Below are 14,333 nucleotides of genomic sequence, written 5' to 3'. Positions count from 1 at the left end.
TAATAACTTGGCGTTAAACTATGGCGACACTTTGAATAAAGCTAATAAACTAAAAGTATATTATAACTTACCAAAGTAAACTATAAAATAAAAATTCAAGAGACCTGAGAATAATGAACCTATTTACGCTTTTATACCAATTTCATCCATTAGCAATCTTGCCAAATTTCCTATTTTGTTTGATACAGTAATTCACAAGGACAAAGTAAACCAAAAAAATAATTAGATAAAGTTTTTTGATCTTATTAAGGTTGATTTCATGAATAGAAAAAGGGATTATTATCCCATCAATAAAAGAATATCATAGTATTCTCACTGTTGACTTTATAGAGTAATTTAAGATATCTATATTCCATGCAATATATTCCAAAATGGTGATTAATATTACGAATGTTTAATATTCCTAAAACTAAAGTTGCTTTTAATTACTTTTTTTTTAAATGAGAATTAAACATGTTCAAATGTAATACAAGGTGAAATTTATTGTTTTTTTTGTAAACCTGAAATATTTGGTACCTCTTAAATATTTTATTTCTTATCTAATCATCATTCACAAATTTAACTGGGTTATATTGCATTCTGGGAAGGTCTGTAGGAATTGAGGCACTTAATTTGGCGGTTTTATGATTTGTTTAATTTTTGTTACTGTAAAAGTGACGTATTCGGTAAATGTTTTCATCTAAAAAATATATCCCAATATACGCTAATAAATTTTCTTTGGATATGTGTGCTCTGTCAAAAAAAAACGATTAATAAAACAAGAAATATGACAAAGTCTATAGCCTATAAATTAACTTATTAATAGTATCTCATATGTATATAAAGAGTTAATCCTCTTAATATATTTAAAAATATTTATATTAAATTAATATAATAATATAAATAAATATTAAATAATTGTTAAGTATATTAAAATATTTAAATTAGTAGAATTCAAAATATTGTAAAATTTTTGACTTCGATACTTTCTATATTGAATTTAAAATTATTATTGTTTTATTTGGTAGTTAGTTCTTTTTTTTATATACACGAACTGTACATGCACCAGAGTGTTCAAATTTTTCAAAAAAATTGAATTTTTTTCCCTGTATTGAAAACGCTTTTAGCGATTTGAATAAAATGTTTGAGTGGTGACAAATTTATGGCACATGTATGCTAATTTTTTTGGAAAAAAGGACAGTACGCCACTGTTTTAAAAAAAAAATAAAATTCCGGGCATTGATTTTCTCACCAAAAACTTTTTCTTTTGATATTGAAGCATACTGATGGTATTCTCTTATTCAATATATAACGAAACACGAAGTTACGAAGGAATATCAGCAATTCTGTAGGAATAGGTGCACTTAAAAAAAATACCTAAAATACCATTTTTGGCGGTTTTTTTAGCAGCATGGTATCTTTTTCATCTTTAAAGTATATCCCTCCAAGACACAAACTAAGTATACTAACGATATTCTCTTATCCCATAGATCATAAAACATAGAGTTATGATGAGATATAAGAAAATTTGTAGAAATATGAGCCCTTTGAAAATCCCCATTCAAAATTCCAAATTAGGCTTTCAAAACAGCCATATGTAGAAAACTATGATCTTGCTATTGAAATAAAAAGAACGAAAGTATAAAGAAGCTTTTAAAATTATAAGAAACCTATCTATAGTTTCTCCTTAATCGACTATCAAAGTTAGAGATCACTTCTGACTATTTTTTCCTATTTCTGATGAAGTAGATTAATTGTGGTTTCTATTCCTGCCCAATATTTGGTATATCGGAGCCACTACATTCTCTTTCTTCCTAAACCCTTTTTTTCCCTCTATTTTTCCTTTTAATAATCGTTAATTTTTGGGACTTTCAAGATTCTACGATAGATCCACATTTCAATCATACTAACCGTCAACGTCCTACCTTTCATACCATTGAACAGCATGGAAAATAAATAATATTTTGTCAATCTCATGAATAAGCTCCTCACTTTTTGTATCGAGCATTTGATTTCTATTTTATTCGCATTCTTGAACTTATTAGGAAACTCTGGATCACTAAAAATTTTGTCTTTTTTAGGTTAATTTCTCTAAGTCAGCCGTGATTTGTATTGCTGGACTGGAACTATGACGAAATAACCTATAGTTTCCACACCATTACCATCACCAAAATTTGGAATTCTTAACAATGGGTACCACCGGTTATAGAAAAAATATTTCATCATAAATTTGAAAAATCCATTAAATCGCCAATGCGTTAAAAAATAGTCAATAGAACATAAACTCCTCTAAAAAAAATGCAACTATAAAACATTTATACGATATTTCTTTATAGTAAACCATTCACTCAATTTATATCAATATACCCGCGCTACATATTTTGTAACCGTTTATTTATAAGCAGTCACCTGTCAAATTCACGTACCCCTTTTCTTACTCCCCAATTATGCCGCACCGCAGAAACTTTCCGGGGTAAAAAACAATAAAACTCCAATCACCTTCTGATATTCATAACCGCCGCCTCGTCTATGCCTCGCGATCTTACAAAACATCAATCTTAATTACTGGCTGTCAAAAAGTTGGTGGGTCTGTGGGCGGATATTTAATTTTACAGTGACGTAGGTCCGTAATAAAGAAAGGCAAAACATATATTCATTTATTTACCATCAGTTACTAGAGGATGTTCATTTATTTAAAATCAATAATCAATAAAAAAATTATTTCTTTTAAGATCAAACTTTATTAGAGCTAATTCTGTATGATTTTTCAACAGGAGCTAATTTTTCCCTGCGCCGCCCCTGCCTCCGTCCCTTATTAAAACAAAATTTTCAAAGTATCAGGATTTATCAGGCATCAGGCTCCCTTTATTAACCGCCATCCTGATTGATTGTAATTAGCTGGGAACGATGTTTGTTTTTGATGCATGTTTTGTTCCTGGAAGACGTTCGACGGTTCAAGAATTCCCTCCCTTTTCTCTCCCATTTTCTGTCGCTTTCTTGCATTATTATTGTTCGGGATACGAGGGTGTATAGTTTTATTTAATTATCCAGAGAAAAACCATTTTTTTCTTATAAGTAATTATTCAGGATGTTTACTGAAGATCATTAAAAATCGTCAAATTATTGAATGTTTTTTTTCTAATTTGATCAGAAATGTGACACAGTCAAAAGCCTTGCTGAGGTCCCAGACACTACGACGTTCATTTCATTTTAAGCTGTAGCACTTAGCTTTTGTTCTAGTATACTAATTTAATTTGGAAAGGAAAATAATAGATCAATTGATCAAGAATATCAAAACTGAACTACGTAAGATCAGGGTTGGACAGAATGGAAATCTAAGCAAAATATGGGATGTCATCAAGGCCGTAATAAACCATTATCACACTCAATGTTGTAACTAACTTTAAAGAGCTATTTGTTTGACACACTATGATCTGACAGCAGTAATTGACAACCACTATTAAACTTCAAAATGTTGCTATAATAACAGTCTCAACAATAACCAAGAGTTCCCTTGCAGAATTGGCATAGATATCTACGGGTATTAAAAAAAAAAACAACAAAAAGTACGGTTCACAATGTAGGAGAATAACATTTTTTGTATTTATTTAAGTGCTAAATTTACAAGCATTTTTTTTCATAAAAAATCCTTAAATATACCTCAAAATAAGGTATCACTCGACCCCCCGTTCCATTTAAAATTCTGGGGGCCCTTGTCACCCCCGCTAGGGCTTTGCCCTCAGGGGGGCGAAACTAGTATCAACAAGACCAATTTTATGACCACGAGAAAATCAGTTCAGCAACAGAAAAACCTCTGGATCAACTAATAAAGAAAGTCAGTAAATACAACTACATAGAAACGACAGATCAATGAAGGTAATAAGTACATTGAGGAAATTAAATCACGAATTGGATAAGCTATAACCATATTTAACAGAATGTAAAATAAGTTATGCAGTGGAGATCTGCGAGTCAGAATATCGAGGTGCTGTGGTTTCTCGGTGTTGCTATATGAGATGGAATCCTGGACGTTTAAAAAGAATTTAGGAAATCGACTGGAAGTATTTGAGATATGGCCATATAGAATGATCTTAAGGATAAGTTGGGTGCATATAGTAACAAATGTGGAGGTACTGGGCAGAATGAGAAAGGGAAAAGAAATACTGAACGCAATTAAGATAAGAAGGGTGCAATATCTGAACCACGTGGTGAAAACACAGAAATATGTAATATTGCAGAATAATATGTAGGAAAAGAAACACGAAAAAACAAGCAGAGGTAGAAAATCCATTCCCTGGTTAAATGACCTGAGTAAATGATTAGCTTTGATGATACCGAATCTTCTAAAAGGAGATGGAGCTTAAAGAAATAGAAGATGTTAGTTAATTAACTAAAAAACCAATACTAAATTTTTCAACCAACCCTCATATTTTCCACAGAATCATCAATTTACGTTTCGGGCCGTATGGCGTAAATAAGATCGTATATATCCCCTTAAGAAAATTTCAAACAAGTTTTGTTGCCTATATTAATACTTTGCTAAAGTTCACTCATGCATAGGGTGAAGTTTTAACGATAATATGGAAAATAATAACACTCTTCTTTTGCGAGACGAGGCGTTTCGTAGATGGCGGGGCCGGCTTTTAGTTAATTAATTAATTTATTAATTAAAGGGAAAACATTAAGCTTAAGAATCTTATTTGGCTTTAACCGTTATAGTTCGTCATCATCTGTCAAATCAGAAACAATACCAGTGACTCAATATAAAACCCATCAATACTAATATCGCTCATAAGGGAAAGTCCATTGTGCCTAATCGATTTCGTTAATTGTTCTTTTATTGGGGCTAATTTGCCCTTATGGATTAATTTAAATTTTAACGAATATCGTGTACAATGTGTGTTTTTAAAGAATGAAAAAAAAAAGAACGCAGTCGAATAATCAACCTTGGCCCTGCAGCCTAATATTCTCTTATTCGTTAATGATGATGGCCTTCTGATTGATACCCGGGAGGAGCCGCACCGATTTTTTTCGAAATTGACTAATTCGAAAAAGGCCTGATGTCCTCGGGTGATGCTCTCTCTTAATGACACCTCATTGATGAACCGTGAGAAGTATTGTGTCGATTTTATAATTTAGTTTGTTATAGGAAGCGGATTTTTGTTGTCTGTCTCCTAACACATAGAGAATGTATCTTTTAATGAACATGTGTCACGAATATGTTATGTAGAGTACAGGCAATTCCTACTGAAGTTATGTCTTTTGCGTCTGTTTTTATTTTTTTAGGTCTGATAACCATCATTAGTTATTTATTTTAATCTGTGGGTCCACCTCATTGGACCCCATCTTCTATCTCACCTGTTTATCTGGCTATGTGCCCAAAGAAACTGAGAGATGCACTATTGATAACGGTTTTTGATTTTTAGTTCTTGCAGAACAGAGTCTGTGTCCTGCCCATGACACTCTTAAGATTCGTCTGTACATCTATCATTTAAAAACATTAATTTTTTGAAGATGTATTTTTTTTAGTCTCTATGTCTCTATTGTAGTTTGAATTGGCCAGCATTACTTTCAATATTACTGTAAAATTAAAATCTGTCCATATTTTTATGGCTTAGTTGTAGCTGAGCTAGCTATTGCTAATCTTCTCTTTATTTCCTCTGAACAACCTCTATTTTTGGTGAATCTGTCTCTACTTTTGGTGAATCCCAGGTATATAAACTTGTCTACCACATTTTATCTCGAAACGTTTTTGATATTGGATGTGTCATTGGATTGATCGGTTATTACTACTTTCGTTTTTAATTTGTTGATGTTTAAACCATATTTTCTACTGAAGTTATCTAATCTCTTCAATGTATTTATGAATTTTTCTTCGCCTGCTGCAATAATCAAGGTATCGTCCGCATACCTCAAATTACAAATTTTTCTTCTTTTCCAATGGTCAGGAACTTTTCTCAAAAAAATATTATTTCACTCCCCATATATCTCAACACCCATTTCCCGCATTACTTATTTATTATAGTAACGGTCTATCTGAGAAAATGGACGACTTAACTTTTCTATATAATTTTTATAAAAAATAGTATAGTTTTTAAATTTAAGACTATTTTTTTTTATTATTTTGTTGTATTGTTAAATTATTTTTTTAATAATGTATTTCGTCTTAAATAGGATTAGTATTTATTTTCAAAACGTAATTTCAAACATATTTATTATAAAATTTTAAATGCTGTTTTTTTATTTCCACGTATTTGAAAATCGTAGCAAATTTTTACTAAAAAGACAAGTATAATTTAAAAATAATTTTTTTTTAAATTTATAAAATTTGTTTTAATTTTAATGTTAAATTTTTAGAATTATCTTACATTAAAAAAAGGCTTAATATTCATTCATTGTATTTTTACTCACTTATTTTATTTTAATTTTTAGTAATAAATGGTTATTCCCTTCATCAGAGTATTTTAAATAAAAAGAATAATATAAAGTTGATTTAAATTCTTTTCTTACAGACCTTTTAGTATGATATTATATTTTAAATACTTATGTTTTTAATACTTAAAGAAGATTTTAACATTTAAAAGGATATTTTCCTTATTTTGCAAAAATCCCTCTAATTAAAAAAAAAAATACAATTTCGTGAATTTAAAAGCCCAAGTTTTTTCTTTTTAGGTATTTTTGTCTATTTTAATTTAGAAAATATAAAACTGATAAAATAATCGTTTTAGGAAAAATATATATATTTTTTTTATTTAAAAAGGTTTTAATTTTGTATTGACTTTTTTTTAGCTATTTTTTGTATGGCTTATGCATTTTTTTAACCTTATTTTTTAAATTAATATATCGTCTTTACATAACAGTAGAATAACTAGTTTATTTGTTAGAATACATTATTAAAAAATATACCATGACAAACTTTAGCATAGTTAGTATATTATATAAATGAGCATAATAAACAACTGAGACATATACAGGGTGTCTCACGACGAATAGACGCGATCGATATTTCGAAAACTAATTTTTCAAAAATTTTGAAAATTTGGCAACATGGCACAGTCGATGGGGGCTACACAACTAAAATATTTTGACAGTTGTGACGTTTCCGGTTATACCGGAAGTAGGTGTCAACTTCGTTATTTTAAATGGAACATCCTGTATATTTTTACTTTTTTGGCTTTTACGTGAAATTCTAAGTATATTTTGTGTATAATGTCCTATACCTAAGTGTAACCGTTTTTGACATATTTTTAATTTCATGTGAAAAACTATGTTTATAAGCCCTAACATAATTACCGATTACTCCCTTTTAGTAGCTTTTATTTATTGGTTAGTTTTGGTTTTATTTTAGAGGAAGGACCACTTTAAAAGACTATTTTAAAATTTGGCTAAAAAAAAGATACAGGGTGGTCAAAAACTAGCATTAAAAATTAAAATGAAAAAATCATTAAAAGTCAATTTTTTTAAATGGAAACCCCCTATTTTTATAATTTTTTCATAAAGATAATTAAAAATAAGGTTAACTTTGTATAAGGTTATCTAGTCCAAAAATTGATAGTTTCCGAAATATTGGCAGTTTAAATTTGGCCTAATATTAAAAGCCGTATAATACACGGCTCAAGGATTGTTGATTAGTTGGGCATGACGGTTGTCATAGTAACTGCTGGAAGCGGCAGTAAGCCAAAATATACAGGGTGTTCCATTTAAAATAACGAAGTTGACACCTACTTCCGGTATAACCGGAAACGTCACAACTGTCAAAATATTTTAGTTGTGTAGCCCCCCTCGACAGTGCCATGTTGCCAAATTTTCAAAATTTTTGAAAAATTAGTTTCCGAAATATCGATCGCGTCTATTCGTCGTGAGACACCCTGTATATCCAAAAAACCGGCCAAAAAGTTAAGATATTGCCTTTTTTGAGATCTATATCCTGGACACAGCTTAAAAATAAGTAAAGAATTATTATAATTTGAGTGATTACTTATTTCATATAATATAACTTTTATTTTTAAATATTTTTTAAATGTAGCGTTTAAATATTATAAGAATTCTTTTCTTTAAAATATTCTGGTTTATAAATTTATATATTATTTTTAATCAAGATGGTCCAGCTCTAACGTCATTAATTTTAATACGTCATAGAGAATTGAAAAAGAAATAGACTTTCATTATAAAATTTTTCTCAGAAATGTTTAATAACAAAGATACAGGGTGTTAAAGTTAAGAATAATTAATTGTTTATTTAACATAACTTTTAAACTATCAGTTTAATTTTAATTTAATTTCGCATGCGGGTTATTATAGTGAATTATCAATTACTGATGGAGTCAACTTTAACAAAAGCAACAAAAATGCAATGCATGTATATAACAGATAAATTGTACTTACATTTTCTAAAGAAATGAAAATACTTCTTGAACTTTCGAAAAAAGAAATTATTTAATTTACAAACTCTTTTATACACATATGGTATGATTTTATTTAAATTTCCCACTTTTCAGCTTAACGCCATTTAAATAAACAATAAAAGTAGGAACTTAAAGCCTAAGTTTAAATCCAAGATTACGTGTTCAAACCCGCTGAACCGGCAAAGACTGATTTGAATGTATTTTTTTTACGTTTTCAAGCATAACCTGAGCTGGATTATTTCAGTTTTTGATTTTATCGTCTTTTAGGAATAATACAGTTGCCCCCCGGGGGGCATTTATTCTACTCCTAATTAATTTGTTCTTGTTTCCTGTTTCTGGGCGTTGTGAGAAATGGATTTTGCTGAATCACATTTAATTAACTCGGTAAATATATATTTTTATTTTGGATACCGATAATAAAAAAAAAGCAAAATCTGTTTTTCCATCAACGAAAAAAAGATCCGCTGTCTCTTGCATTGACATAACAATAATTGGAAGAGGCAACTCTTGTATTTCTAATATTTAATTTAAATTTAATTCCTGATGTTTTCCGAGATTATTTACGAACAAGCGAGTCGGCTCGAAAAAGAAAATAATGCCAGATGGACAGATTGTCTTATTAAGGAAATTGAGGGACGATTTTCGAATGTAATTTGGCATGAACTGAAAAAGGAGAATTAAAAAAATCGTTTACCTAAAACAGGATATTAGGGAGGTTTGTGGAAAAAAAAGGCTGAAAATGTCATCGAATTTATTATATCCTAAAAAATTGAGTCCATTTGAGGTTTAAAGTATGTTTTATGAGCTTTCTAAGAAATGTGATGTTTGCTCAAATAATTCAACTTGATGCAATTTTGCATCTCATATTCTTGTATTGTAATTTATTTGTGGGTTTTTGAAGTTAAATTTATTAAGTAAATTAAGAGAAATGGATTTTTTTTAAATATTATATTTATTAGTAACAGTTATTTTTGATTCTCTTCTATTATTTTAATTAATTTTGAGTAATGTTCTCCATCAGAGTCGTCGAAATTACTAGTAATACTTTTAAAAATTCCAGTCCAGAGTCCATACCACTTATTAGTCCTCTCTTTAATATGCGTGGGTCTGGAATTATTTATTTGGAATGACTGAATATCTTTAATCGCACTTAAATTTTCTTCTAATAAGGAAATATTTACTAATAGGCTTAAATTATCTGTTTCTTGTAGATTTGTTAAAGGAGCACTTAAATCTAATACCTCTTCATCTAAAGTGAGCCTGAGCAGGCTGAAGGTTCAATATTTAATTTATTTAAAGAATTACTTAATTCATTAAATACCATTTATGAAACAATAATATTAGTACATAAGTTGCACTCACATTGATAGAACAAAATCCTATGAGTAAAAAGACTTGGTGGTGAACCAGTATCAAAATCTTAGTCTCCTCATGAAACTGGTCAATTCTTTACTGCAATTCTTAAACTCTTTCGACCGTGCTTAATATTTGTCAAATAATTGACGAAACGAAAAATTCAATATTTGGTATATTGAGTTTTTGGAAAAGTCTACCGACTGCACCAATTAAAAATTTGTTTCCTGAATGTTTGTTTTTAAAAAAATAGAAAATTATAAAGTACAATAGGTAACTTCTCTTTTAAAGCCAAGCTTTAACTATTTGCTAAAGACATAACTAAAAGCTATAATATAAAATAAATGCTAACATAACAATCTGCCTATATAATAATATTGTCTATACAAAGGGGCATCTAGCTCACTTGTTTCAGCCTGTATCAGGACATCATCAGATCTCCCAATACAAATACACTACTTTGAGAGTAAAGCTGTCTTAAAAACTCAGATAAACAGTACATCTTAAAAAGAAATATGCAATAAAATAATATTAGCCTTCCAAGATGAATTGCAAAAATAAATTTAAGTTTAGCGAATAAGTAAGACAAAGAGTTTATTGTAGAACATCAAATAAAGTGATAAATTCAGGTCGTTGAACATTCAATATGGGTCGAAAAATGTCATTGACACATGATACAATCAAGCTTTGCATGCAATGTAGTAAAATAGTTACTGAGTATTTTCAGGAAGTCGATGTTAGAGTTTTACGCTGGCCAGCAAGCAATCCGAGCTCATAAAGCATATTTGGGATTTGCAAAAGAGTGAGATCTGGAAACAGCTAATCTTAAAGACCTACTACGGTTATTAAGTACAGAATAGGAAAATCATTGATTAGAAGTATGTTACAACGTCGTTAGGATGTGATGCAAGCCAGAGGAAGCAACACACGTTACGAGATTTTTTTTAATTTAAAGGTGATTTTTTTTTATCTTCGATTTATATCTCAATTTATCAAGTTAATTAAATAGAACCACTGTCTATTATTTTTTACTAATTGGACCAACAAAAATTTATTTATTTACCTGCCAATATAAATATTAATTAATTAGCTATTAAATTAAAAGTTCCTATTGAGGATGCTAATGAAAAAGTGTAATCATACAAACAATAACATTTTTCGATATTATTTTTAAATATCATCTTCACAACAAATGCGCAGGGTGTATAGAAATAAATCATGGGTAAATCGGAACATGAAAATATGTTCCAGCTACAATAAAGATATATTTTTTTATAAAATTTTAACTAAAAATCTTGCAGATACTTTAGAGTACAAAATTAAATGGGGGTCAAATTATAGATAACCCATAAAATAGTGCTGATATGCAAACATATTTTTCCAATAAACTTAGTCAAAAAAAATGTGCATATAAGTCAGTCAAATAACCCAACAATTTTTCTTAAGTAAGTTGATTGCCATTCATTTTTAGAATAATAATGAGTCTACCAAACAAATTTTCATCTGGAGTTAATGAGTTTACAAAATGTGTGTAGCACAATAAAACGTGTACACGTATACGCACAATATATTTGTCAACCATTAACTGGCATTGTATACACGAAACATTGATTACATACTGCTTGTAAGCAGTTTTTTTTTCAAAAAAATTTAATCTTGCAAAAATTATGTTTGAATACAAAAAGGACCTCAAAATTATAGCTGACAACTATAGACTGGTTTCTTTTTTTTTTATAGATACACTTTTTGTTCTAAATTAAATACCCTGTCCATTAATCGAACATTCATGAAAATCGGTGGGAAATTAAGGAAATTATACCTGTTTTTCTACTTGGGAGTTCTATTAATTTTACACATTTTTTCATATGTAATTTTTTTACTGTGAAAATATCCAATTTTTAAAATTTTTCATAGATATTATTTTTGTCCTTTTTTTTGCCCTTAATCGGCTATTGTAATAATATTGCGAAAATGGGCAGTGTATACTGAAAGATACAAAATTACAAAAGCATATAGCAAGGCAATTCGGTAGTGCCCATTAGAGCCACATGTCTTTTAAAAATATAAAAAAAAATTACGTGGTGTTTTACTGCATTATTTATTTATTTCAGTTTCTAAGCAGTATCAATAGCCATAGAAATAGAGGAGTGGACTATTTTACGCTATTACCACCCGAAGACTGCTACATTTCCGATGTTGGGTCCTCATCAGATGATGAAGAGGTGGACACAAATGTTTTGGATTTGAATAATCGTGAAATTGATCCACCACATGTACCAGTACATCAATCTAATGATTTTGATAGTTCTGATGACGATATACCATTATCCGTTATTACGGAGAATTTAAAAAACAAAAAACAAAAACAAAAAAAAAGATAAAAAGGCATAATTTGGTCAAATTATATAATTACGTCAATAAACACGTCTCTTAGTGAAATAAAAGCCTTTTCAGGCGTGGAACTTCTTATGGGAGTTGTAAGCATGCCATCCTTTGAAGACTACTGGTCTCTAAATCTTTGATATAACCTTATTGCTGATGCTATGCCGGTAAAAAGGTTTAAAAAATTGAAACGACTTATTCATTTTCAAGACAATAATGCTGATGCCCATAGAGATCGTCTTTTCAAGATAAGACCTTTGTTAGAAAGAATTAGGACTAACTGTATAAAAACCAAGGATGAGAACCTTTATTCGATTGACGAAATGATAATAGTATATAAAGGGACCAAAGCTGGAAATCTAAGACAATATATGCCAAAAAAACCTAAAAAATGGGGCTTCAAGATGTTTGTAAGAGCTGGGATATCTGGAATAGTGTACGATTTTTTTATATATACTGGATCTACTACTTTTAACAACATGATTTTTTCTGGAACCGAAGCTGAACTTGGATCAGGCGGAAGAGTAGTTGTACAGCTTTGTAAAACGGTTCCAAACCCCACTAAGACTTATGTATATTTTGATAATTGGTTTACTTCTTTAGATCTGATTATTTTACTAAAAAACGATTATGGCATAAACAGTTTAGGTACTGTGCGAAGTAACCGATTACAAGGTTGTACATTAGAACAAGATAAATCTTTACTCAAGATGGGTAGGAGGACTTTTGATTATAAAGCTGATAATAATGCAGGCATTGCAGTGGTAAAATGGGCTGACACAAAGTGCGTTACCCTAGCCAGCTCGTACGTATCACACACTCCTACTTTTCAAGTAAAGCGATACAGCAAAGAGGAAAAAAAGAAAGTTGATGTGGTATGTCCACAAATTAAAAAGCAATACAATACCCACATGGGTGGTGTAGACTTAGCTGACATGCTAATAGCTCTTTATAAGACACTCTGTAAGTCACGGCGTTGGTATTTGGGGATATTCGGACAACTTATTGATATTTGTGTAAATAACGCTTGGTTGTTGCACAGACGAGACAGTGAAGTCCTTGGACGGAAATATGACCATTTCAAAGAATTCTGAGTAAGTTTGGCTTTATCGTTGCTTAAAACCGAGTAAAAGACCAAATTTCGAAAGTCTGACTTTGCAAACAATCAGCCAGCAAAAAAGATTAGGGTTCAACTGATGATATCAGATATGACCAAATTGGACATTTTTACAAAAAGGAAGATGTAGGCTGGGTACTAGTGGACAAACCACGGTTTTTTGTCAAAAGTGTAATGTAAGATTATGTTTTGTGCAAGGACAGAATACGCGCAATTGTTTTTTAATATACCATGTTAAAGATGCCTGAACGGTCAATGTATCCCATAGGATACGTAATTTTTCTTTGTATGTAAGCAAAAAAAAAATTTTTTTTTCGTATTTTTTGTACTGTAAATAATATACCAAAATATTTTTTTAATGAAATTAAAAACTTGCTTGATTAAGGGTTAAATACCCTGTCCACTGATCTAATTTTTATTAAAATCGGAGGGAATTTTACCTGTTTCTCTACTTGCGAGTCCTATTAATTTTAGGCATTTTTTTAATTTTTTAATTTAATTTTCAGTGTTTCAATTTTTTATAGAAACACTTTTTGTTCTAAATTAAATTCTCTGTTCACTAATCCTTTTATATCCAAGATTTTTAAAAGGTTAAAAATTAAGATTATAATATTGTATATAATATAATAAATAAGACAAATAATATTGTAAGTACACATCAAAAAGCAGGCAGATGGCTCAGGGTGTCCTTTAAGGGTCAATATAATTCTATTTGTTTTTTCTTTATATGGACTTCCTTCAAATATCAATTAGAATACCTAAAGAACAAGGCTTGATTGTTTAATTTATTGATTATTGCTAAGTTACAGTCACTAAACAATTCAGGGCATCTCCAATTATACCTCAAATTATCTGCACATATAGCAAAGTGGAAATCTAATCCAGAAAAGACTTGTTAAGACGGTTAGGAGATATCGTGAGCATGAACTATTTTAAGGCGTACTATTTTGCTCAAGTTCAAAGTATCATTAATTTTAAATTAATCTTCCGGAGCTCTTCGAAATTCGCAATTGAGATCTTGCAACGAGGACATTGTGTAGAACGAATTTCTTAAAACCAGGCTCTCTAATTTCTTCTAATATTTTTAAAGTTAACAT

At 29.9% G+C, this 14,333-nt stretch overlaps 1 protein-coding gene across 1 annotated transcript; it reads left to right on the top strand.

The window, feature by feature from the left end:
- The first annotated feature begins 12,598 nt into the window (after window positions 1-12,598).
- Window positions 12,599-13,217, top strand: LOC126740155 (piggyBac transposable element-derived protein 2-like). Its single transcript, XM_050446084.1, has 2 exons — window positions 12,599-13,082; window positions 13,162-13,217. The coding sequence occupies exons 1-2, from the start codon at window positions 12,599-12,601 to the stop codon at window positions 13,215-13,217; spliced, it is 540 nt and encodes a 179-aa protein (XP_050302041.1).
- The last annotated feature ends 1,116 nt before the right edge of the window (window positions 13,218-14,333 follow it).

This window comes from Anthonomus grandis, chromosome 9 (genome assembly GCF_022605725.1).
Source record: "Anthonomus grandis grandis chromosome 9, icAntGran1.3, whole genome shotgun sequence".
NCBI lineage: Eukaryota > Metazoa > Arthropoda > Insecta > Coleoptera > Curculionidae > Anthonomus > Anthonomus grandis.
Note: the sequence above shows the minus strand (reverse complement) of the source record. Positions and strands in the feature narration are given on the sequence as shown.